General features: G+C 44.2%; 1 protein-coding gene across 2 annotated transcripts; it reads left to right on the forward strand.

Annotated features, from left to right (window-relative positions):
* The first annotated feature begins 268 nt into the window (after positions 1-268).
* On the forward strand, positions 269-23068 carry arid1b (AT-rich interactive domain 1B). 2 transcript variants are annotated; one of them, XM_032584515.1, is made up of 22 exons: positions 269-1042; positions 4423-4614; positions 6880-7023; positions 7415-7522; positions 9377-9617; positions 9693-9758; positions 9832-9954; positions 10660-10996; positions 11977-12095; positions 12184-12287; positions 12754-12900; positions 13772-13981; positions 14052-14259; positions 15559-15694; positions 15791-15969; positions 17059-17203; positions 17285-17401; positions 18075-18156; positions 18973-19699; positions 20232-20362; positions 20442-20901; positions 21205-23068. In XM_032584515.1, the coding sequence occupies exons 1-22, from the start codon at positions 380-382 to the stop codon at positions 22245-22247; spliced, it is 5682 nt and encodes a 1893-aa protein (XP_032440406.1). In that variant the 5' UTR covers positions 269-379; the 3' UTR covers positions 22248-23068. The 2 variants fall into 2 exon arrangements, with proteins under 2 accessions (XP_032440406.1, XP_032440405.1); XM_032584514.1 differs by having other exon boundaries at positions 380-1042; positions 13769-13981.
* The last annotated feature ends 165 nt before the right edge of the window (positions 23069-23233 follow it).

Here is a 23233-nt window from a genome sequence, read left to right on the forward strand (position 1 = left end):
TAATCTAAAAATCTCAGAATTTTTTTCTGGTATTTTTTTTACTTTTCAAGCTGAGAGGTTTTGTGGTTTTTTTCTAGAAAATGTCTGAGTTTAATCTCAAAATTTCTGATTTTTTTCCCCAGAAAATTTTCCACGTTTCTTTCTAAGGAATTTCATAAATCGACTTTAATCTCAGAGTTGTGATTTTAATCTCAGTTCTCATCATCCTCCCAGTTTATCCTGCAGCATCAGCCCCAGAATAAACCACAACAACACTGTAAACAGCAGCAGCATCAGGGGAACTGGCAGCACCATGAAGGGGAAGAAAACCTCCTTCAGGAGGGGAGCAGCCGACAAGCGGAGCAACACCAGCTGAACCAGTCAGGAGGAGGAGGAGCGGATGGATGCCAGCCTGGGATCAGACAGCAACAGCAGCAACAACAACCCTCCTCCGACTGGGACCAGCTCCCAGTTTAATCATTATTATGGGAATGGAAGAGGAGGGCCTTGCTTTGATCAACATGGCGGACAACAAAGCCCAGGGACTGGGGTAACAGCGGCGGCACACACGGTACACGGCACCATGGACCAGGTCCACAACTCCCACGAAGGCTACAGCAACAACAGCCCGTACAACCACTATCCGAACTACCGAGCGGGCTACGGGAGCGGTGGCTACGGGGGCATGATGAGCCCCTCACGGCAGGGGAACAGCCTGATGGGCCCGGCCGCCGCTAACCCAGCCAAAGCGGCTATGGTGGCCGCCAGTTCTCCGGCTGGAGGAGGCGGAGGAGGATTCCAGCGGTTTCCCGGACAGGGTCAGCAGCACCCTTCGGGGGCTACGCCGACTTTGAACCAGTTGTTAACGTCTCCGAGCCCGATGATGCGCGGCTACGGAGGCGGATATTCAGATTACAGTAATCCCGCTGTACAGCAGCACCAGTCGGGTGTGGGGCCGGCGGAAGACACGGGCTCTCAGTACGGATCAGCAGCAGCGCATGGTTGGGTGGGACAACAGAGGAGTCACCCGGGTCACAACGGACCGAGCAGCGGCAGATCTCAGGTGATTTAACCGGAATTAACGTCTGTTTTTCCCAGATAGACACCCACCACGGTCTGTTATGTCAGTTAGCCGCTATGCTAACCCCGCTAACTCTGGTGGTATCAGTGACAGACCTGATTTACACAACACGACACGCGGATTCCTGGTATTCTGGACTAATTACTTAACAAAATACAACACTGCCTGCTTTATTTCTATTGGGAATATCGATTATCACCAAATAGAGGTAAAAAATATTGATAAAATGTTGTATTTTGTGTCCAAGGTGACTCCGTGTTTAGCTCGATATGCTAAGCTAATGTTAGCCTCGTAGGCCCGAGCGGATCTCGCGGAAACAACCGTTAACAGTTATATTTTCTCATTTTTAATCAACTTTAACGTAATTTAACTACATTTGGGAACATTAAAAGATGATGACAGGAGTTAGAAATGGTCTGACAGCTAATTCCACCCCTGACACCCAGTAACCTCTTATCATATGCTAATTAGCCCGTCTTCTTAGTCAATAAAGCCGACCATCGCGTCGTTTTTTCACCCATACTTTAGTCAGAAAACGGTCCAAATTGTGACTTAAATCCAGTTTTTATTCATCAAAGCTGTCCAGGTTTGAGCCCCTGATCTGTACAGAGATTTATGGGCAAAACGCCCACAGTGTCCAAGTCTCCAAACAGGAGCCCTGACCTTCACACATGCAGATTAGCCATGTGCCCATCAGCCCCGGGATAAATACACAGCTGCCAGCCAGCCGCAGGCAGCTGTCTCTGACACCGGTCAGCCTGTCACCCGTGTCCGGGACATCAAGCAGGATTTTAACTGTCAACTTTTAATTGCATAAGTCATAGTAATAATAATTTCCTCTAATAAGGATCTCAGCTTAAAAATAGAGGATAAGTCATATTTAAAGAACTATAAGGGTTTTTCCAAACTCCTCTCCATAGCATTAATAATAAACAAATGTTGTTCAAGTTGCGTATTTTAATGCCAATTTGGGAATTCAGATGTAGGAACATCTAAAAGTTGCATGAAACCATCAATAAGAAGAGTATAACTGAGAATCGGAAAAAAATTTACACACATCTTGAAGAAAAAGCTACCCAATGTCAGTACTTTGTAGAATCATCAAGTCTCTTCTGGAGATCCAGCTGAAATCTTTGCTTCTTTCTCAACTGGATTAATGTCTTGACTTTGACTAGACCTTCTACTCCATGATTCTACTGTGATCTCAGTTGGTTTGTCCTGCTGCAAGGTGAACCTTAAAGGTTTTCCTCCAGGTTTGTTCTGGATTTAGCTTCATCTGTCTTCACTTAAACTGTGACCAGAGTTCACTTCAACTGAACCCAGACCCAGTCTGAACCCAGACCCAGTTTTCTTTATTTCTAAATAGAGCTGAACGCATTAGCAAGTCACATTTTTTCCTTCCACTTCATTTATTTCACTCTTTGTGTTGGTCTATGAAATGCATCATAGTTTGAAGTTTTAGGTAAAGTAATGTAAGGTAATTTAATTTATATAGCACATTTTCAGCAACAAGGCAACTCAAAGTGCTTTAGGCAATTTAAAATGCTTTTTTAACGTGGCAAATGTGAAAAAGTTTAGCATATATGAACATTTTTGTATGTGGTTCTGAAAGCTTTAACTGAACTCCTGAAGTTAGATCAGGACTATAAATTATAAATTAAGCGGTGCAGTGGAAAATAACAAACAGAACTGAATTGGTGATATTGGAAGGTTTTTTGCTGCCTGCTGATAGAAAACTTTTAGCTGAATCATAAAGATGTTTTCTGTTGTTGTTGCTAATTTATTATTTTAAAGCATTTATGTCCAGTTTCAAATGAGAAAGCAGCAGAATTTCCTCTCAACTGATCTGAGATGAGAACCATCGTTTGTTTACATTCTGGTTATTGATCAGCTGTTTCTACGTTCATTCAGAAAGGATTTATCTGTTTCCGTCTCCATAGTAACGTCTGTTTCCTCACCTGTCAGCCTTGTTGTGAGCATATGGACATTAAAGCTGATCCAGGCGTGGCTGTTGCTCGTTGCCTCCCAGGTTGCTCAGATTGCTGTCCTGCAGTCAGAGTGTGAGGAAGCAGCAGGAGACTTTCTGCTCCACAAACCCTCGTCATCCTGCTGCAGCCAAAACAAAACGCTGCCGGAACCGTTTTATCTCTGAGTTTATTAAATAATAACGAGAATCTGTCTGGGAAGATTTTTATACGATTTGAGATCAAAACTGAACCGACATAAAGAAGTGATGAGATATCTTAATTTTATAATTCAATTTTACATGCTAACTTATTTACTTTTAAGGTGTTGTAGTATGAGAATGTTTTAATAAGGCAAGAGTGTTACCATCTACTAGGCTGTTAAAGGTTTAATGTTATTTTATTCTTCAACTGTTTATTGCTTTAGGCATAAATAGGATTACAAATGTATGCGATTGTTGACTGTGACTACGTCAGTCATAACAAATTTTGCTGGCTGATAAATTGTCCCAGAAGTTATCGTGACAAATCACAATATTGTTGTTTTGAGATTTTCAAGTAATGTAATGCAAGTACACATTCTCAAAGATCAATAACTTTAATTTCTAGTAAATATTTAACACTGGAACTGGGAGATATTTTAAATGTCCGAAATAAACAAAAAACTAATAAAAAAAAAGAACAAATAAGATGAATTATGAAATCTCTGTAAACAAGATTGTATTTCCGAAGAAGAGCTAATTATCATCTAGGTTTTGGCAGAAAGAGAGATAAATCCTGCAGATGGAAATTATTGACTTTGTTTTAGTTCATGATGCGAATAACTGACTTATTGCGACAGGTGGTTATTGTGAATAAAAACTCATTCTTAATAGCTGGTAAAATAAAGGTTGATCGAAGTTGGGCTGCAGAATATCAGTAAAATATTAAACTGCAATACTTCTGCTAATGATATTGATAGCTAATAATTGATAGCTTATCAGCATCTATGACGGTGTTTTTCAAAGTGAAGCCTGCCATGAAGATCAGAAAGCTGGAGGAAAAAAAGAAATAAAAATTTAAAATGTAAAAACTAATTTTTTTAAAATAAATTTTAATTGTTTTTATAAAAGTAATATGTTTTTCAGTCATCGTCAGATTTATATGTCATAATATAAAATTTCATAATGATGCAATTTCCAAAACAGAACTAATTGCCAACTAAAATCAGGAGGCAGCTTTAATGCTAAATTAATGTAATAGTTATTGAGTAATAAATAAATGAGATTCTTTTTAATGTTAATGTTTCTTTATGTATTTTATCTGTGGGTTTTTAAAGCAAATTTATCAAATGTTTGTTCGATCTTTCAGTCTAATTTATAGAAATGGCCTCATTTTTCTGTTTGTTGTTGCCTGCAGGTGGCGCCGATGGACCCGATGGCGATGAAACGCTCTCAGCTTTACGGGATGAGCAACAGCCCGTACTCCCAGCAGCAGGGGGCGCCGTACCCTGGACAACCCTACAGCTCCCCATCGCCCCACAGATACCCAATGGGAATGTCTGGCAGGGGGCAGATGGCAATGGGAGGGATGCAGTACCCTCAGCAGCAGGCAGGAGGCGCCATTTTGGATTATTATATCACAAAACTGGATAATTAAATATGCATAAATTTAGCTTTCCAATCTATTAAATACTCAATAAAGCACATTTTTACGTTAATATTGTTAAAAGCAGAAAATAATATTTTACCATTAAAGATTAACTAGCTAAATATTTTTTTAAAATTCAGAATTTAGCTTAACATTTCCTCTAATATTTGCTTAAACTGGATTTCTCACCAGATTTCTCACACATTCTCTCTCTTTAAGAGACAGTCACCAGGTTATGGCTCTGAGGTTAGGGTTGGGGTAGGGTTAGACATTATCTTTCAGGCCTGCTAATAACGAGAGTATGGCTTATATAACCTCAAACGTTTATCTGTAGTTTGCCAACAGAGCTGCAATACAACCACAAAAGAAGAAGTGTCATATTGGCGTAGAAGAAATACATCTATGTCATCCGCTTATGTAATTATACAACAAAAAATACTAGTAAATAATAAAAATATGGTGAACTACAAAATAATTTTATAAATGTATGTCTTCTAAAATGAGACCTTTTCCATATATTTTAAAGTTTTGTTGAAGTGAGATTTCTGGAATATTTTCCACCTTTTTATTGGGCCAAAGCTGAAAACCATGAGAATCTCTGCTAAGATCAAACTACTTTAGTCAAATTATTTAGAAACAATCAGAGTACAACAGAAATGGGCCGAGATGCTAACCCTGAGGAACTCCAATATTATTAAGTGGGAGCTGTAAAACAGAAGCTACGACCTGATGAACCTGAACTGTGTGCAGGTGTTAGAAAACCAACAGAAACTTAGTTTTGCTTCTTATTTTAATTTTTTTTCTATTTTTCTTGCTACTTAACTTGAAAAAACGTTTTGCCTTCATCTAGAATCCACACATTCTCTCTCTTTAAGAGACAGTCACCAGGTTATGGCTCTGAGGTTAGGGTTGGGGTAGGGTTAGACATAAATCTGAGTAACAAATGTAACTGTACAGTAATCTTGGTAAGCTGTGGGTGTTTTATCGGTCGTCATTCTCCTCTCTGACCCATTTAAACGCTCCTGAACCTGTTTGTGAGGCGTCTCCGTCTCAACATGTCGGAGCAGACGGCTACAGTGGAGCGGGTCAGGCCCAGCTGGTCTATTTCTGGACTCCAGCCGGTTATTTTTAGACTCCAGACTGCTGATTTGGGTCTGAGGCTTCTTCTGCTTTTCAGCCTTTCTGGAGGAATTCTGACAAAAACGGCGATTCTGAGCCGACTTTCTGAGGATTTGTTCGAAGCTTTGGATGTTTTCTGCTAAAGACTGAAAAGTTTTCATTCCTCAGTTTTTCACACAACACTCTTTAGTTTTGCTGCATCAGTGAGTGTAATAGGGGACACAGGAAGTTTTTCAGTAAAAACAAACGTAATTTTAAATTGTGTATATGAATACATTCTTTATTTTGAACAAATCCATTAAAAGAACACAATGCAGCATAAGAATCAGTCACCTTAGCTACTGTATTTGTCTGAAAACGAGTGAGAAGAAGTTTACACTGATTTCATGAAGTATTTCCTGTAGCAGTCAACACTACTACAAACCTTTATAGGCCTCTGACTGAAGACTGTTTCCTGGCATGCTAGCATCTCAATCTCCAGGCAGCAGAGACAATAATCCAGGATGATGCTATCACTTCTTGGCTAGCTGTGCTACTCCAGCTCATTTGCTTTTGCTGCTCCTCTTTAAATCTGTTTGACTGTTTGGTTAGAGATGCTGGAGTAGGGGATACCATCCTTTAGTTCTGTTCTGCATCCACTAATTCTCCTTTTCAGCTGCTGGTTGGTTAGACTGAAATCTCCTGGAACGTTTTCCTCACATCTCATAAAATAATTATTCTTAAATAAAAATATATTTTCCAATATTAAAATGTAAAAGAAATTATAGAAATTGTGCAAAATATGCATTCTGTGAGTTACATTTCAGATGAAATTTTTTTAAACTGGTACATTTATTACATTTAGTTTCTTAAGAAGTAACTTAAAATGCATTAAATACATAAATCCAAAAATATATTTATCCACTTAAACCGATCAATTGTAGTAAAACGTTTAATATCAAAATTATAGTATTTAAAAAAAATGTAAGCAAAAAATATAAATAATCATAATTTAAGAGGTAGTTAAAAAAATATTTAGAAATCCTCAAACTAATTTGGTTTATAGAAGTTGTATGACCAGAGAGATGTTGTTGTTGACCTCTGACCTTTGGGACTGGTTTTCCCCAGATGAGCTCCCAGTATGGCCAGCAGCAGCAACAGAACCTGAGCTTCAGCCAGCCGGGCCAGTCACCGTACTTCAGCCCCTCCCAGCAGCAGCCGGCCGCCCCCAGCCAGCCGTCGTACCTGCAGCCCTGCCCCCTGCCGCCCCAGGTAGGACACACCGTCTCCATAGCAACGACATGGAGATGACGACCTCAGAGCAGAAACTGAGGATTAGATAAAAAAAACATGAAATCTGTTGAAGAACTGTTGATTCATTCATCTATTCATCCATCTTTATTTTTTAACACTTGCCAAAAATATGAGCAGAATCTTTGATAACTTTTATAAAAGACAAATCAGAACCTGAAGGCCTTCCAGATTAACTGATTGGTTGATTTTAATGTCTGGGCGGAGCTCCGCAGACAGAAGCTGATTGGTTGATTTTAACAATCAGAATCTGTTTGTGTCTTAAAGTTCATGATTAAAAGTGAAACTGCTGCTGATTTTTATGTTTAGGATGTTGGTTCTAATGGTGTGTTTTTCTGTCTGCTTTATGCAGGAAGTTCCTCAGGAGGCGTATGGGGGGCGGGGCAAATCTGCAGCAATGACTCCTGGGAAATCGAACCAGGAGGACTTGAGCCAGCAGGAGCGGCCGTCCAGTCTGCCGGTGAGTCAGACTCAGAAACTCTGAATTCAGATCAAATGTTTGGGTTGGTGACCTGAAGTGACCTGAGGCAGACGTTTTATTTTGAAAAGTTGATCATGATGGGTCACCGCTGAGTTATTTAGAGCGCTGAGCTGTTTGTTGTTGTGATTCAGACTCTGACTGTGAGGCAGATTGAGCAGATTTCAGGCCGTGCTGCTGCGCTTCCTGCCAGATTGTCCTGCAGCTCCTTATCCTCGTCCATAATGACGCCGTCCGTTTCTCCTGGCCGCTGAAATCTGCAGAGATCTCGCTCTGAGCGGCTGCAGCTTCCTGCTGGGAGACCAGCAGAAATAATGATGAGTCACAACAAATCGCTGAGTCAGCGGCTCCTCAAACACCTCAAGTCCTGTTTTACAACAAAAGTTATTATTCTACAAAGAAGAAAAGGTCAAAGCATCTGACTCTGAACAGGAAGGAATTCTCATCTTTAGGTTCTGGTTCAGTTCTGTTAGCAGGTTCTGGTTCAGTTCTATTAGGAGGTTCTGGTTCGGTTCTTTAGCAGGTTCTGGTTCGGTTCTGTTAGCAAGTTCTGGTTCAGTTCTGTTAGCAAGTTCTGGTTCAGTTCTTTAGCAGGTTCTGGTTCAGTTCTGTTAGCAGGTTCTGGTTCAGTTCTTTAGCAGGTTCTGGTTCAGTTCTGTTAGCAGGTTCTGGTTCAGTTCTTTAGCAGGTTCTGGTTCAGTTTTGTTAGCAGGTTCTGGTTCAGTTCTTTAGCAGGTTCTGGTTCAGTTCTGTTAGCAGGTTCTGGTTCAGTTCTTTAGCAGGTTCTGGTTCAGTTCTTTAGCAGGTTCTGGTTCAGTTTTGTTAGCAGGTTCTGGTTCAGTTCTGTTAGCAGGTTCTGGTTCAGTTCTTTAGCAGGTTCTGGTTCAGTTTTGTTAGCAGGTTCTGGTTCAGTTGTTTCTCCCGTTAAGTGTGTCGCCTCCAGCTGCGATCCGTCCTCCTTCTCGCCGTCTCTTCGTCTCTGATGTTGCGCCGTCGTCCTCTTCCTCTCGTCGCTCCGTCTGAAGTTGTGCTGCCGATGCGGTTGCCTTGGCGACGGCTGGTTTGAGAAGATCCTCAGCTGCGTTGAGAGGCCTCAGTAATGAGCAGAGCAGAGATCAGAGGTTTCTGAGGTTTCCTGTTTGATTAGAGAATGTCCTCCATCTCATCTCGCCTCGTATGGAGGAGTGGAAATGATTCGTTCACACACACACACCCACCCCCACACACACACACACTTACACACACACGTCCCAGTCTGAGGCTAGAACCCAGTAGATGGATGATGGAGCGGCGCTGCCGCCACAGAAATCTATTTACCAGTTTGATTGACTGCTTCAATCAAACTGTCTCTGCTCCATCTGAGGCCTTTGGGTTGCTATGGCAACCTGATTCTCCTCTCTGACATCAGGTTTCATCATCTCTGGTGGCGCTGGTTGTTGTGAGCTCGCTGTGCTGCTTCCAGGAGTCTGGTTCTGGTTCTGGTTCTGGTTCTAATCCAGAGTCTCTTTCTGGACTCCAGAGGTTCTGGTTCTGGTTCTGACCCAGGACTCCAGAAACGGGGCGATCAGAACCAATGCAGCTGCAAACATCTGGTTGCATCTGGTCCTCACAGAAAAACACAGACTGCTGATTGGTCGAGCTGTTGGAGGGGGAGGGCTCTGATTGGCCGGTTTAAAAGTTTTCTTTCTCTCATTTTCTTTTTTCTTCATCACATTTTGAACAGTATTGATTATTAAGAGATAGACTGTTGATGTTTTCCTCCAGTCTATATCTGAGCGCTGCCCCTCATGTTAAGCCCCACCCCCATTGTTAAGCTCCGCCCCCTCTCTCCTTCAGGATCTCTCCCGCTCCATCGATGACCTCCTGACCGGCACCGAGGCGGCGGTGAGTTCAGGGGCCTCCGGTTCCGGCAGCGCTCAGGGCGACCAGGGGACCCCGGGGGCCCGCTCTCCTTTCTCCCCCCACGTTTCGCCACGTCTCCCCCCTCTGGCCCGAACGGGTCCCTCTCCGTCCCCGTCGTTGTCCCCTGCCGGGTCCCGCTCGGGGCCCCTGTCCCCCACCAGCAGCAGCGGTCCAGGTGGGATGAAGCTGATGAAGATGATGAAGATGAGTGTTGTGACCTCGTCGTTTTAACTGGTTCTGTGTGTTTCAGGCCCCCAGGTGTCTGGATCAGACGTCGGCCCCCACTCCTCCCAGTCGGCCATGACTCCAGACCGAGGTTTGGCCCCTGCCTCCATGTTGGGCCCCAGAGCGTTGATGTTTTCTCTGATTGCTGTTTGGCTCTTCCTCAGGTTTCCCTCCCTCTATGCAGCGTAGCAACCAGGGGCCACATTTTGGCCCCTTGTCTCCCCACCCAGCATCGGCCGGCCCCGGGCTCCACGGCTCCTACCAGCAGGGCTCCTACGGCCCCCCAGGTAGGACATGAGCAGAGATGATAGTAACTAGTTACAGTTACCTGAGTAACTTTAACTGAGCTGCTGTACTGATTGATCACCAGGATCAATCAGTATTTATATCTGATTGAACTTAAGTTATTTTTTAAAGTTCCTTGGTACGATATTTGTTGTGAATTGGTGCTAATACATAAATATAATTGAATTATTATGAAATATCTCTACTTTGCTGGACTAAAAATTGTAACTTCATTGAATGAAGATCAAACTTGTTTTAAAAAAATCACCAGAAGTTTCACAACAAAACCTTTAACAAGATTTTGTTATGAAAAACAAAAACTTTATGAAATCAATTTCTTTTATATTGAAAGAAATTGATTTGGAAAAAGATTTCTTTTGAATGATTTTATTTTCTACTTTTTTAATTTAGTAATTTTGCTACTTATATAAATTATTTCCATTTTGTTCCTTAAAATACAAACATTTCCACATACATTTATATTTCGGTCTGTTGATGTAATTTTTAAATATTAATCGATTGATGTTTTGATTATTCACTCAGGACTTGAGTTACTTTGTACCAAATACTTTTTACTCGAGTAAAAGATTTGAGTAAAGTGATTTTTAAGTTTCTCTGCTCTAGTCGTGTTTTTGGGCCCTCTACCAACTCTGCTGTGGCCCCTAAAGCTACAGAGGAATAAACTCGTTTGTTCTGGTGTTCCTCAGGTACCTACCCTCGGCCCCCTCACTACGGCGGGACCCCTGCTGCCGGCTACAGCGGCCCCGGCTCGGGCCCCAGCCTGGCTAACAGCATGGGGCTGAACACTGCCGGCCCCATGCACGGGCAGGGCCCCTCCACCCCGTCGGGCCGAGGCCCCGGGCCCGGAGCCGGGGGCCGCCCCTACACGACTGGACCCGGCACCGCGGCGCCCACCTCCCCCAACATGCCGCAGGCTGCTGGCCAGGGCATGGGGCCCCCAGGGGCCACCGCCAGCTGCAAGCCGCCAGACATGGGCATCAACTCTGGACCGAACGCCAACGCCTCCCTCATCGCTCACAGCAGGTGAGAAGCAGGAGACACTCTGGAGGAGAGAGCGCCCCCTGCTGGGTGGAGGCCAACAGACTGATCTCTGTCTGACAGTTTAAATATTCAGGACAGGAAATAAGAGATTTAAAGGTAGAAATGACCTCTGACCCTCTGACCTCAGCTTAGAATAAAAAAATATACCACGATCCAATTTCCATTTAAGTTATTTTCACTTTCTTTTCTAAAAAAAAAATTACAAATGACAGGAAATATTTTCAAAAAGTGGCTTTTATTTCACTCATTGACTTTTAGAGCCAAACTACCAGAATTTTTGTTTAATTATGATAAAAAAAAACATAAAATTTTACCAAAACAATGTCTTAAAATTATGTATAAAAATATTTTTTTGTTTTTTTGTGAGTATCTCGGTTCATGTGTTTTTTGTTCAAAGTATAATTTTATTCTAAATGTATCCTTTTTAACAAATACCTCCTTTTCTGTTTATTTTACTTTTTGTTGCTGATATTTGTTCTGTTATCTAATTGGTTATTTTGTTGATAGATCCTCCTGCTTGTTAGACCGTAATGTTTGATTTATAAGCACTAATTGGTGAATAAATTTAAAAAATTTTAAAAATGAGTAAAATGGATAGTTGTTAGCAAGATTGTTTCTGCTAAGTATTAACTATTATTTGGAAAACCAAATAACCTCTGAAGATGCTCAACATTAATCATTTGAATTTAATTTTCACGTTGGAGTTTTTGTAAAATTACTACTTTATCCTCCTAATATTCTGACTTTATTCTTTATTCAGCTTCTGGTCTAATAAATAGGAGCTGTGCTTGTCAAACAAAATGGCCGCCCTGACATCACTCTGAATTATGGGAACACACAGACTTCATTGGTGCAAAAGAAATCCATATTTTTTCAAAAACAAAAACTATAATTATTGACAAAATTGATTAATCACCCAATATCTCTGCTATTAACATTGATTGGTTTTGTTTAATATCCAGGCAGGGCAGCTACTCAGCTATGGCAGCGATGAGAGTTTCTGGAGGTTCTGGAGGTTCTGGAGCTCCGTTCAGCAGCTCAGGCAGGATGACCCCTCAGGGCCCGCCTTACACCGCTCCAGGTAGGAATCATCAGCGCCCCAGGAGTCGTCAGCGCCTCAGGGATTATAATCCATCATCTGTGTTTTATTTTTCTCTCTATTCCTGCAGGATTAGGGATGATGGCGTCAGACGGGACAGGAAGTCATGACCTGAAGCAGCGGGTCGAGCTCCGAGACGCCGTCGGTTCTGCTGCTGATCCAACCAAAATGAAGGTTGATTTGATTTATTTCAACAGACTCTTGGTCTGCATGGACATAAAAAAGAACAAAGACATGATACACAAAAACCTCCTGGTTTATCTCTGGAACAAATGAATGATTGATTAAAAACAGTGACAGTAAGTAAAGGAAACATTAAATTAATACAGAATCTGAAAAATGAAGAAAAAATGAAGTTAGAGGTGAGAATAAATATAACCGTTGTGTTGACTAAATACAGATTGTGGAAAGTGAAAAAAAATATACAAATAAAACAGGAAATAAATATTGGAAATGGGTCATTTCCAATATTATATAATAGTGACAATATAAAATTCTCGATGAGGAAGGAAAGCAAAATTTTGCTCACTTCCACCACATTTCTTGACAGTTTAAATGATTCCAGGACCAAAACTGTTTTTTACTAAAAACTTCCTTTAAACCTGAGTGTGTGACCGGTGTGTGTGTGTGTGTTTTGCAGCAGGACAGCTACAGCTCGCAGTGTGTGGTGCCGCCGCCCGGCGCCGCCTGCCCGATGTCCCCCAGCCCGGCCAGCGTGTTGTCCTGTGTGGGAGAAGACAGCGACAGCGTTGGCAGCCCCCCCTGGATCAGGACCCCGTCCAGCCCAGTAAGCCCCGCCCACAGCGCTCTTAATATAGAGATGTATGGAAATAAATTTGTGCCAAAATTAATGCTGCAAGCAAAGAACAGGTTTCAAAATCTCAATAAATAAAGTCAATGATAAAGTCAGAATTTGAAAAGCTTCTCATTAAAAACATACATTATGAAAGTGATTTGCAATATGTTTGAAGTAGTTGAAAATACATTTATGAAGATTTTATTTTCTCCAATTTTTTCATATTTCAGTTCTCTTCGTGAGCACAGCAATTTATAACTCTAACAGTTAAAAAGGTATGACATTTGTAAAACTTTTTCTCAAAAGAAAAAATAGAAATTGGAGAAATAATATGTAAAAATAATTAATAAGGGGCTTGCCGTGGTGGCGCAGGGGGTTAGCACGCCCCACGTTTGGAGGCCTTAGTCCTCGACGCGGACGTCACGGGTTCGACTCCCGGTCCCGACGACCTTTGCCGCATGTCTTAACCCCTCTCCTCACCCTCCTTCCTGTCTGCCTACTGTGGAAAAAATACGAGCCAGTAGCGCCGCAAAAACTCTTCGGAGAAAAAAATGGAAAAAAAAAAAAAAAAATTAATAAACTAAAATCTGAAAATAACTTGGAAAAAATAAAAATTGAAAACATTTCATCTGCATCACTGTAGGTTTAACAATTGGAAACTCAATTATATTAAGTTTTAATTTTAAAATGTTTTTTTTTTTTACAAATTAAAAGTTTTGAAACGTTCTTCGCTTACAGTAATATTGTAACAAATTTCTCTCCATAGAAATGTAACTATTGGTATCTGGAGGAGAGGAAGTTATTTAAAGAGACAGAACCATTTTTCCTCTGTTTCTCCTGAATCCGCCGCCTCTCTCAGCAGAAGCCCAACGTGGCGACCATGACCAACGAGAAGATCACCAAGCTGTACGAGATGGGCAGCGAGCCGGACCGCCGCCTGTGGGTCGACCGCTACCTGTCCTTCATGGAGGACAGGGAGACGCCCGTCGCCAACCTGCCGGCCGTCGGCAGGAAGCCGCTGGACCTGTGCCGGCTCTACATGGCGGTGCGAGCGATTGGCGGCCTGGCCATGGTGAGACGCTCTCCTCTCCGTTCTGCTTGGTTCTGTCTGGACCCGTCTGGACCGTGTTTCTCCTCCTCAGGTGAACAAAAACAAGAAGTGGCGGGAGCTGTCGTCGCTGCTGAGCGTCGGGACGTCCAGCAGCTCGGCCAGCTCCCTGAAGAAGCAGTACATCCAGTACCTGTTCGCCTACGAATGCAAGATGGAGCGAGGGGAGGAGCCTCCGCTCGACGCTGGCGCCGGAGACGCTAAGAAGCCCCTGCAGGTCAAGGGTCAACCGCCCTCTCCTGGTAAGATGATGCTGAACTGTAAGAGGAAGCAGCTGCTGTCAGGGATCCTGTTTCTCACACACACACACACACACACACACACACCGATGGGCTTATGTAATGGACTCACAGTGAGCTGTCAGCCATGAACTCAGTGTAAATATAAACATTCGTGACCTCGGTTTGACCCAGTTACCCACAATGCCGCTGTGATTCCACTCTGCAGGGAAAACAAAACGTGTTGCTGATGATCAGCAGGAAGTACTTATATGGATCACACTATGGAAGATCAAGTTCAAAATCATAACGTCTGGGAATAAATAAATGCTGAAAATCCTCTTTTTTTTCCCATGTTTCACATTAGAAAAGGTTGATGGAAACGTGAAACTTGAAAATAACCTCCTCATTTTCTCAAAAATGTTTATAAGTCCATGATTGTTTGCAGCTTCCTGTTTACTACAAACATACCTAGGATAATCATCTGACAAAATTACACTTTGTGTATCTGCTGTCTGATTTACTACAAACTAGTGGATGGAAACACAACTAATTTGCATTTTCTTTCTGTGGTATTTTAAAGGTTGTTCAAAATTTGCTATGTTTTTTATGCACAGTTTATTTTGAACTATCGCTTTAGGGGTTAACAACATTCAAAATAACTTCCTCAATTTCACAAAAAAGGCGTTTTTTGGCACTAAAGGTGAGACGGAAACACATTTGCCAAATATGTTCTGATGCAGCAAACTTTCCAATCAACTGGTAGGTCTGTGCCTTACCATAGCCACAAAAATCAGAAATTATTTTAAGTCCAAGCTCATTTTTATGTGATGTGTGGTCCATGCTAGTCTGCATCTTTCACAGTGAGATTACACATAGCATAGCCTGATGGAACCGATGGAAATGTGTTTTCTTTTTATTTCTTTTTTGCAACATTTTAAAAATGCACAAAATTCACATGACAATTGGATAAAAACATAACTACTGTCTCTGTAGTGCCAACCTGAAGGTGACAGTCCCTGACCTTTGACCGGTACAAGTTCTGGATAGATGGATTAATTTGTTTCAATCTCTTTTCATCCTTATTAAGCTGGAGCCATTTTGGAAAGAATCAAGGATAACCAATTACAACCAATTTAATTTTGGGATAAAATTTTGAAAACATGAATATTTTACAGTGATGATGTTTATTACTGATCCTACAAACATATGAGACATAATAATTGAGTAAAGATGCCTCCGGTTTGTAGGATTAAGGCGTTTTGGGTGGAGACCAGGTGTGACTTTGAGGATGTATCGACGCCATTTTGTTTGTCTCTGCAGCGAATTCAGGCTCGTTTCAGGGCCCCAACACGCCCCTGTCCAGCAGCTCCTCCCTCACCGACGCTCCAGTTGACCCGAAGCCCCCGACCCGCTCGTCCACCCCGCACAACCAGATGGCGCCCCAGCCTGGAAACAGGTGGGGGAGGGGCGTCTAAAGCAAATATCATGTCCAAACCTTCTTATTAGCTAGTTTTCTGTGAACGTGACTGAGCATTTGTTTGTCTCCCTGCAGGACCATGGGAGGCGTGAGCGTCCAGGACCCGTTCTCCGAAGGCAGCGACCCGGCCTTCCACAGCAAACGGGGCCCGGGGCCCTGCGGGGGCCCCTACCAGCAGGGGGCGGGTCCAACAGAACCCGCAATGAGAATGCAATACGACGGCAGCACAGACCCGTATGGAGCCCCGAGGAAAGGTGAGCAAAGCCGCTCGCTCTCATTCTTAATAGATTTCCCAGAATTCTTAGCAGGAAGTGGATTATTTGTGTTTCTTTACTAATAAACAAATGTAAATAAAATTAAAGTTAAACCTAGGTGTTAGCATTTATCGTTATAATTAGTTGTCATAATTAGGCCTGTCACAATAATCAATTATTCACATGATAAATTAAAATGAGCTCAATCATTTCCATCTGCATAATTTATCGTTTTTATGTTTTTTCTCTGTTGGTCTTTAGTTTGGTGCTTTGGTCTCAAATAGACCTTTTTTTGACGGATAATTTTGCCATTTAGACATTTCATAATTTATTTTATTTTGTTATTCTGTTTATTTAATTGGGATATTTAAAATATCTTCCAAGTCTTGAGTTAAATGTTAATAAGAATTTAAAGCTTATTGATCTTTGAGAATGTCTTCTTGCACTATTATATTACTTGGAAATGGTCTCAAAACAAGAATATTGTCATTTATCGTAATAATGTACAGAACAATTTATCATCCAGCAACTTATTTTTTCCGATCCATAGTGAGAATGTAGATTTATATTACAGATTTATTTCAGTTACTGATGTTAAGAAAATTTATTTTTTTTCCGTTTGTTTCACAAGAACATCAATAAATATCAGTAAATTTGAAAATATGATTAAAAGCAGTAACTGTGTGAGTTTAAGTCACGTTTCTTAACGTCAGTGGCGTCCTGAAGAAGCCTTTTCAAATGAGAATGTTTTTAAAGAGAAGTATCTGTTTTGTCCGTAGAGTTGCCTAAAAACTTTTAGTTTTCATCAATATCACAAAATATCCCGTTAAAGTTCTGAGTCCATGTTGCTTACCTCTGTGTGAGACCAGACTGAGAATAAATGTTTAATATCAAACTGAAGGCGTTCTGAAGGCGTGTTCTGCTGCCCTCTGGTGGCCACATATGGACAGCATCCACTTACATCCACTTGCATCCACTTGCATCACCGCTTGCTTCTCCATCAGTGTTCAGTTTTCCTCCTTTCAGGCAGAAAAACTGTTTTTACGCAGAAATTAAACTGCATCCTCAAAGGGATTTTGGTTTGTCCAGGTCCGGTTCCCGGCGAGGCCTTCGGTCAGAGCCAGATGCCCGGCGGTGCGATGCAGGACATGTTCCCCCGCGGACCCTCCTCCGGCCCCCTGTCAGGGATGGGGCCCAGGCCGCAGTACCCCTACAGCCCCGGCTACGATCGCAGGTAAGACCCGGTTCCGCTGTCGCTTCTTAATGCCACGTCTAAACCTAAAACCGACTGAGTGTTGGTGCCACTGTGGTGCAGATTGGACCGTGTGATGGGCCCAGAGGGAAGCATGGCGCCCCCTGGCGGCCAGAACAGCATGGGCCCATCTGCCAATGAAGCCAGCATGTATCCCCCCAACAGATACCCTCAGCAGAGGTGAGAGACTGTGATAAACTACATCTGCTTTCAGTTTATTAACTTAGAGGCGTTCCACATGGCTGTCTATTAGGATCCCTGCTTTTTCAATGCATATGAGGCAGAATGGAACAAAAAGTAGTTTTCATTTAATGGATTCTAAAGAAAGATACTAATTTACATCAAAATGGACACAAACTGTCCCACTTCTTCCACGTTTGTTTTGAAACCAAATTAATTTTACTGTAAAGATGAGCAACTTAAATCACATTTTTCTCTGGATTCATTTATAGATTTATTTATAAATTAACATTTTCATGTGCATGCTTCTTTCATTTATTTAATCATAGTGACTCATATTTAAATTGCTTACTATTATATATGTGTGTGTTTTATTTTGCTTGTGGTTATTTTTGTATTTACGAATATTTAGCTACTGTTTTGCCAAAAAGGGAAGTGACACTTAAATAATATATTTTTCTGAACGAAGAATATAGTTTTATTGGTTTTGCCCTGATTAAGGAGTTAACTTTTTTATTGTAGTTAATTATATTTTTTCTAAAAATGTTTCTGCTGTAAAGTTTAAGATCGTTGTCACAACCTGAGTGGAAATTTGGTTGACTTTCATTAATTTCTTTTAAATGTGACAACTTTGGTGTAATCTGGTAGAATAAAACTCAGTTTCTGTCTTCAGGCACGGAAACGATGGTTTTGGTCAGCAGTATCCTCACAGTATGGCCTTCGGTTCCCATCAGCCCCTTTACCCCCAGCAGCAGGTGAGTGCTCTGTACCTGTAGACCAACCCAGCTGGGTCACATGGTGCAGGAAACAGGAAGTGGTCAGTGACTGTGTTTGGGATGTTGTCTGGATCACTGACATCTGTTTTCACAGAAATTTCAGAAAATATTTTTTAAAAGTAGGTTTTATTTCAATTAGCCCTTCTGAGTACCAAGGCCATTTGAATATAGTCATAATATTAGCAGAAAAAGACTAAAATTACAATAAAAAGTTGTTTTTATGAGAAAAAAGTTTAGTTATCAGAATCTGTGAGCAGTTTGTGGTTCTTCCTTCAAAATAAACAGTCATTTCAAACCTACTGATAATAATTTGATGATATTAAGTATTTCTTTTAAGTATTATATCTAAAACTTGCACTAAAGTTTGATCAGCATTCCTCATTTTATGACTTTATTCTTGTATTTAAAAATAAATATGGTAGCTTGGCCCTAATATTCTGTCGTAAATTTGACCTGAATTCAAAGTCCAAATAAATAGGAGCTGGAAAACAAGATGGCCGCGCTGGATGTGCTGACATCACTCTGAATTATGGAAACCCAAAGAATGCACCAATGGGAAAAATCCAGACTATCCAAAAATTAATCTTGAAAAACCAAAGATGTGATTTTGATGGTTCAAGTCCCTGACAGTTCCTGTCTCTGACTGTCCCGGTCCCTGACAGTTCTGGTCCCTGACGGTTCTGATCCCTGACAGTTCTGGTCCCTGACAGTTCTGATCCCTGACAGTTCTGGTCCCTGACAGTTCTGGTCCCTGACAGTTTCTGTCCCTGACGGTTCTGGTGTCTGTCTCTGCAGGGCTACAAGCGTCCGATGGAGGCCATGTTCCCGGCTGCGAAGCGTCATGAGGGCGAGGCATTCGGCGTGCAGCAGTACGGCTCCCAGCAGTCGGACCCTTTCGGCCCCTATGGACCCGGTCCGGGGGGGTTTTCAGGCCCCGAGCACCGGCCTGTCGCCGGGCAGTACCAGTACCCATACGGTCGGGACCGCCAGGGCCTCCCACAGCATGGCATGATGGGATCGGCCCCTGCGGCAGCGGCGGACGGGGGGCCGCAGCCCAGCTTGTGGCCCCCCAGGACAGAGATGGGGTTCTCGTACAGCCGGCAGGGCCAGGGGCCCCCCTTCCCCGATCAGGAGGGCCGGCCCCCACCGGACGCCCAGTGGCCCCCCAGTAACCTCAACCAGTGTCAACCTCCCTTTCCCTCCCACTCTTCCTCCTCCTCCTCTTCCTCCATGCCCCCCCTTCCCTCCAGGCAGCCCCCCTCCTCTTTCCAGGCCACGCCCACCATCCCAAATCACGTGACCCGCCCCCAGAGCCCCTCATCGTTCCCCCGGCCTCCGGTGGGCTCCCTGTCCCCCAATGGCGCCCCCTACCTGCCCGTTAAGAAACCAGGGGTCCCCACCGTTCCCCCAGCCAATCAGGGCCTCCCCCTCGTTTACAGAGAGGTCGTTTTCCCGCCCAGCTCCGTGGAGGCCACACCCCCCAAGCTGAAACCGCGGCGACGGCTAACGGCGAAGGACACAGGTGAGACCGGCGCCGATCCACATAGAGGTCACATGACCAGGGCCTTAAAAAGTCTTAAATTCATGTATATAAGCTTAAGGCCTTAATTTAATTTGCTGTTGCGGTTACTGCTAACTAGCTGTTAATATAAACTAGCTAGCTAGATATCTCCCAATGATAAAGTGAGCTAGCTGTTCATGTTTCTAACGTTAAAACGTCTTAGCTTAATTTAAAAACAATAAGTTGGCCTTTAATACATTAAACACGGGTTTTAAATGTTGTTTTGGCAGAAATATTTAATCTCATATTCCAAGGTAGTAATATTTTTTCTTGTGAAACGTTACTGTTACACAAATCAGACATCTTCACTGCGTTCTGTGACTCAAGGCGGTTACGGCTGCTGCTAACTGGCTAACTGATATACCCTTGCTAGTTAGCTAGCAATTTCTTTTGTCCATTTCTATTGTGATGCAAATCTTCAGTTTAATTCATGAAAGTCTTAAATTTGAGTTGGTGAAACCGCGCTGAGCATCACTCTGATCGGCTTTGTCAGGAACGCCGGAGGCCTGGCGGGTGATGATGTCACTGAAGTCGGGGCTCCTGGCGGAGAGCACCTGGGCGCTGGACACCATCAACATCCTGCTGTACGACGACGGCACGGTGGGCTCGTTCAGCCTGACGCTGGTGAGGCGCCGCGCATGAAAACGTTGAGCTTAGTGAAGTTTTTTAGTTCAAAGCCAAACGTTTGCTTCTCGACGTGCAGCTGCCCGGGTTCCTGGAGCTCATCGTGGAGTTTTATCGCCGCTGCCTGATCCAGATGTTCGGCATCCTGCAGGAGTACGAGATCGGGGCCGAGGGCCCGAAGGCGACCCCCAAAGACCCGGGGGAAGCGCCGTCGCCGCTCAACAAGGAGGATGCCAAGCCTGAGGATTCCCCTCAGCAGAGCAGCAAGTACGACAAGTGGCCAGTCAGGGTGGAGGAGGCCGGGGAGAGCTGGGCGGAGGTGGAGCGCCGGGCCGACCCAACCCGACCCAACGGCTTCATCAGCGGTCTGCTGCACTGGAAGGCCGGAGGAGGAGACTCCACGGCTCACATCCAGACTCACTTTGAGCCCCGATCCAGAGACTTCAGGCCCCCAGATCCGGAGCAGGAGAAGCAGAGCGGAGGAGTGGAGGAGCAGCAAACAGAGGAGGAGGAGCAGAAGCAGACTGGTCATCAAGGAGGTAAACGGATCAATATGAGGCTGTGCTCTCTGACTGGTCTTCATGTACCACCTGGAAAGTCCAACTTTCTTATATAAAATATAAACATCCAAATATGTCAGGGTTTCTACACAGTCTGGAATTTCATTTCAGTATTATTACTTTTCTTCATGTCTTTCTCTCCTGCCTTCCTTCCTGTAGCTCACTGATGATGCAGCATTTAAAAGGAGTTTTTTGTATTATTGCCAAGATTTCAATGTCTACTGTTAAAGACTTTGCAACATTAATTAGCTGCTCCTGGTTGTTGCTGTTTCTGCTCTGCAGGTTTTCCATCTGAGGTCAGAGGTCAGCGCCCAGCCCCTGCTGAGGCTCAGAATCCCATCAGCCTCCAGGAGGACGAGCCGCGCTGCTGGGACGAGGCGCCGCTGTCCACCGCCGAGTCGTGGCAGGACTCCCTGGCCAGACGCTGCATCTGCGTCTCCAACATCATCCGCAGCCTCTCCTTCATCCCTGGCAACGACGCCGTCCTGTCGCGCCACCCGGGCCTGGTTCTGATCCTGGGCCGGCTGGTGCTGCTGCACCACAGCCACCCGCACAGGAAGCGAGCGCCGCCCACCTACCAACGGGAGGAGGAAGCGGGCCGGGCCTGTAGCCGCGACGAGTGGTGGTGGGACTGCCTGGCGGCGCTGCGAGAGAACACGCTGGTGACGCTGGCCAACGTGTCGGGCCAGCTGGACCTGTCGCAGTACCCCGAGGACATCGTCCTGCCGGTGCTGGACGGGCTGCTGCACTGGATGGTCTGTCCGTCCGCCGAGGCGCAGGACCCGTTCAGCGGGGCAAGCGGCACTGCGGCGCTGTCGCCTCAGCGGCTCGTCCTGGAGTGCCTCTGCAAGCTGAGCGTCCAGGACTGCAACGTGGACCTGCTGCTGGCCACGCCCCCCTTCAGCCGCCAGCGCCAGCTCTTCGCCACGCTGGTGCGCCTGGTGGGCGAGCGCCGCAGCCAGGTGTGCCGGGAGATGGCGGTGGCCGTGCTGTCCAACCTGGCGCGCGGCGACGCCACGGCGGCCCGGGCCGTTGCCCTGCAGAAGGGCAGCGTGGGAACTCTGATCGGCTTCCTGGAGGACAGCCTGGCCGTGGCGCAGTACCAGCAGAACCCGCACGCCGCCGCTCCGCCGCCAGAGCCGCCCAGCATCAACATGATGTGCCGCGCGGCGAAGGCGCTGCTGGCCGTGGCGAGCGTGGAGGAGAACCGGCCGGAGTTCGTCCTGTACGAGAGCCGGCTGCTGGACATCTCGCTGTCGTCGGCCCTCAACTCGGCGGTGGCGGCCATCATGTGCGAAGTGCTGTTCAAGCTGAGCCGCTCGTGACACACAGACCGCCATGGAGCGTGCTCAGTGTGACCTACCTGGTCCGATTCTATTTTTATTTAAAGAGACAGAAATAAGTTTTTACGTAAAAATGAAAATATATAGAATATATAAAGCTCCTCGGCTCCATCCACAGATGTTTATTTGGGTTTTTAAATAATTTTAATACAAAAAAATATTTAATACTTTTTAATTTTCTAAAAATTGTCCGTTTTTTGTTTTGTTTGAACCAAAGTGATGTGGCGGACGGCGATGGGGAGGGAATGCTCTTACTCTTTTTTTAAACAAGTGTGCTCATCTCTTTCTGTTTGTTAGGCGGCTCCTTGTGGGCGGGGCTTGCTGTTTGTGGGCGGGGTCAGTGTTGTAGATAAACATCCTTTTTTTAACGTTATGACGGAGGAAACACTGATGTTCAGTCGTGTTCTTTGTTCTGGTGCAATAAGTTTGTTTTGATGTTTTTTGTTTTGTGTTTTTTTTATGTGAATTTTTGAACCATCCGCAGTTCAAACGCCGCCGCGGAATGAGGCGATGTGGGCGGAGCTGCATCCCATTCTCATCAACATCCTCCTGTAAATATGTACATTGCAGCTCCAGCAGGGGGCGCCGGTCAGGATGTGTTCGAGGGAGGCGGGTGCGTTTGATTTGACGGACTGCGTGTACAGGCTGTGGGGGGCGGGGTTTCACCGACGCCGCTTCAGAAACAGTTGTAAACAAATGTAAAGAGAGAAAAATGACTTTGTTTCTTCAGTATGAGATCTTTATATGTTCCACGACGTTAAAGAATAAATGTACATGAACTCTGGTTGAGCACTGTGAACAGAGCGCCACCTGCTGCTTTTCTTTGACTACACCGACTATTACTCCAAGGAAAACCTGAATGTCAGCATCACTGTCAAACAGCTAACAGTGATGCTAGTAGTTAGCATTTTTAGCTTGTCCACATTCAGACAGCTCCATGTCACCTTGGATGATAAAATGTTGGTTTG

This window comes from Xiphophorus hellerii, chromosome 15, assembly GCF_003331165.1.
Source record: "Xiphophorus hellerii strain 12219 chromosome 15, Xiphophorus_hellerii-4.1, whole genome shotgun sequence".
Lineage (NCBI taxonomy): Eukaryota > Metazoa > Chordata > Actinopteri > Cyprinodontiformes > Poeciliidae > Xiphophorus > Xiphophorus hellerii.